The sequence below is a fragment of the Volvox carteri genome (assembly GCF_000143455.1).
Source record: "Volvox carteri f. nagariensis unplaced genomic scaffold VOLCAscaffold_43, whole genome shotgun sequence".
Lineage (NCBI taxonomy): Eukaryota > Viridiplantae > Chlorophyta > Chlorophyceae > Chlamydomonadales > Volvocaceae > Volvox > Volvox carteri.
Genome location: NW_003307586.1, coordinates 283283 through 284234, shown reverse-complemented (window position 1 = coordinate 284234; position 952 = coordinate 283283). Strand labels below are relative to the sequence as shown.

At 50.6% G+C, this 952-nt stretch overlaps 1 protein-coding gene across 1 annotated transcript in view; it reads left to right on the top strand.

Moving 5' to 3' along the window:
• Positions 1-233: 233 nt before the first annotated feature.
• VOLCADRAFT_95318 (uncharacterized protein) overlaps positions 234-952 on the top strand; it is a gene marked incomplete at both ends in the record, with an annotated part of 1866 nt that continues 1147 nt past the window's right edge. The window contains 2 exons of the mRNA XM_002954483.1: positions 234-362; positions 513-718. Coding sequence (XP_002954529.1) covers positions 234-362; positions 513-718 — 335 coding nt within the window. The remainder of the gene's footprint in view (positions 363-512; positions 719-952) is intronic.

Sequence of the window (952 nt, the reverse complement as noted above, 5' to 3'; positions counted from 1 at the left end):
TGACTGCATCTATCGTGGACCGTATTATGTGGTGTTTGCAGACCTCGCAGAAACTTACCAAGGTACGTTTTGACAGTTTCAGTCACCTCTGCCTGACAGCCGTTGCTAGGGCTCTGGAGTGAGGAGCAACACGTGGGCATTTAACCCCAATTGACGGTTGAATTCATGAATACATAAAAAAGGACAATGCCGTCGGTTGGGTTACTGAACAGGTCAGCGAAGTGCTGCGGCACATGCTTCGTGGCGGCGTGGGCGGCGATGAGGGTACCGGTAGTGTGGCGCTGCGCAATACCCTTGGCGTAGTATCGGAGCTCTCAAAGGAGGTGGAGGCTTTCCGCAAGGAGCAGTACACCGCATGGGAGGTGTGTACGAACACCAATCCATTGCCAATTTTGGTATAAGTCTATGATGATGTATGTTGTCCGGCCACACTATGCATATCACGCGGACAGAACCCACATGGCGCCTTGGTTGCCTAGTAATGCGTGCCCTTTGGGACCTTCCACCTGCAGGACTGGATATCTGAGGAGCTGGATGATATGGCAAACTGGAAGAACAACAAGCTGATGACATTTGACAGCCAAAATAGCCACATTAGAACCCACTTCAATGACCAGCTAGTGCTGCTGCTCCGTGAGGTCCGGCAGCTGCAGAGCTTGGGTTTTGGCATTCGAAAGGATATTATCAACGAGGTGGAAGTTGCCAATAAGTTTTACAGGTGCGCGTGCCGGCTGCCATTCGTTTGATGGGTAGCTTGCCCTATCCTCTTGCTGTATTGAATCGAGGGTAAGCTACCATAATGATTGTGATACATGTGCGCAAGATGAAGGCCGCCTGGGGCAATACATTTTATGTTTTATGTATCCTGGCTGTGGTACAGNCGGGTTGCTCCTGCCCTGACGAAAACAAGCGCCTTTGGTCCTGGGATCTTAAACATTTAGAGGGATGAAAC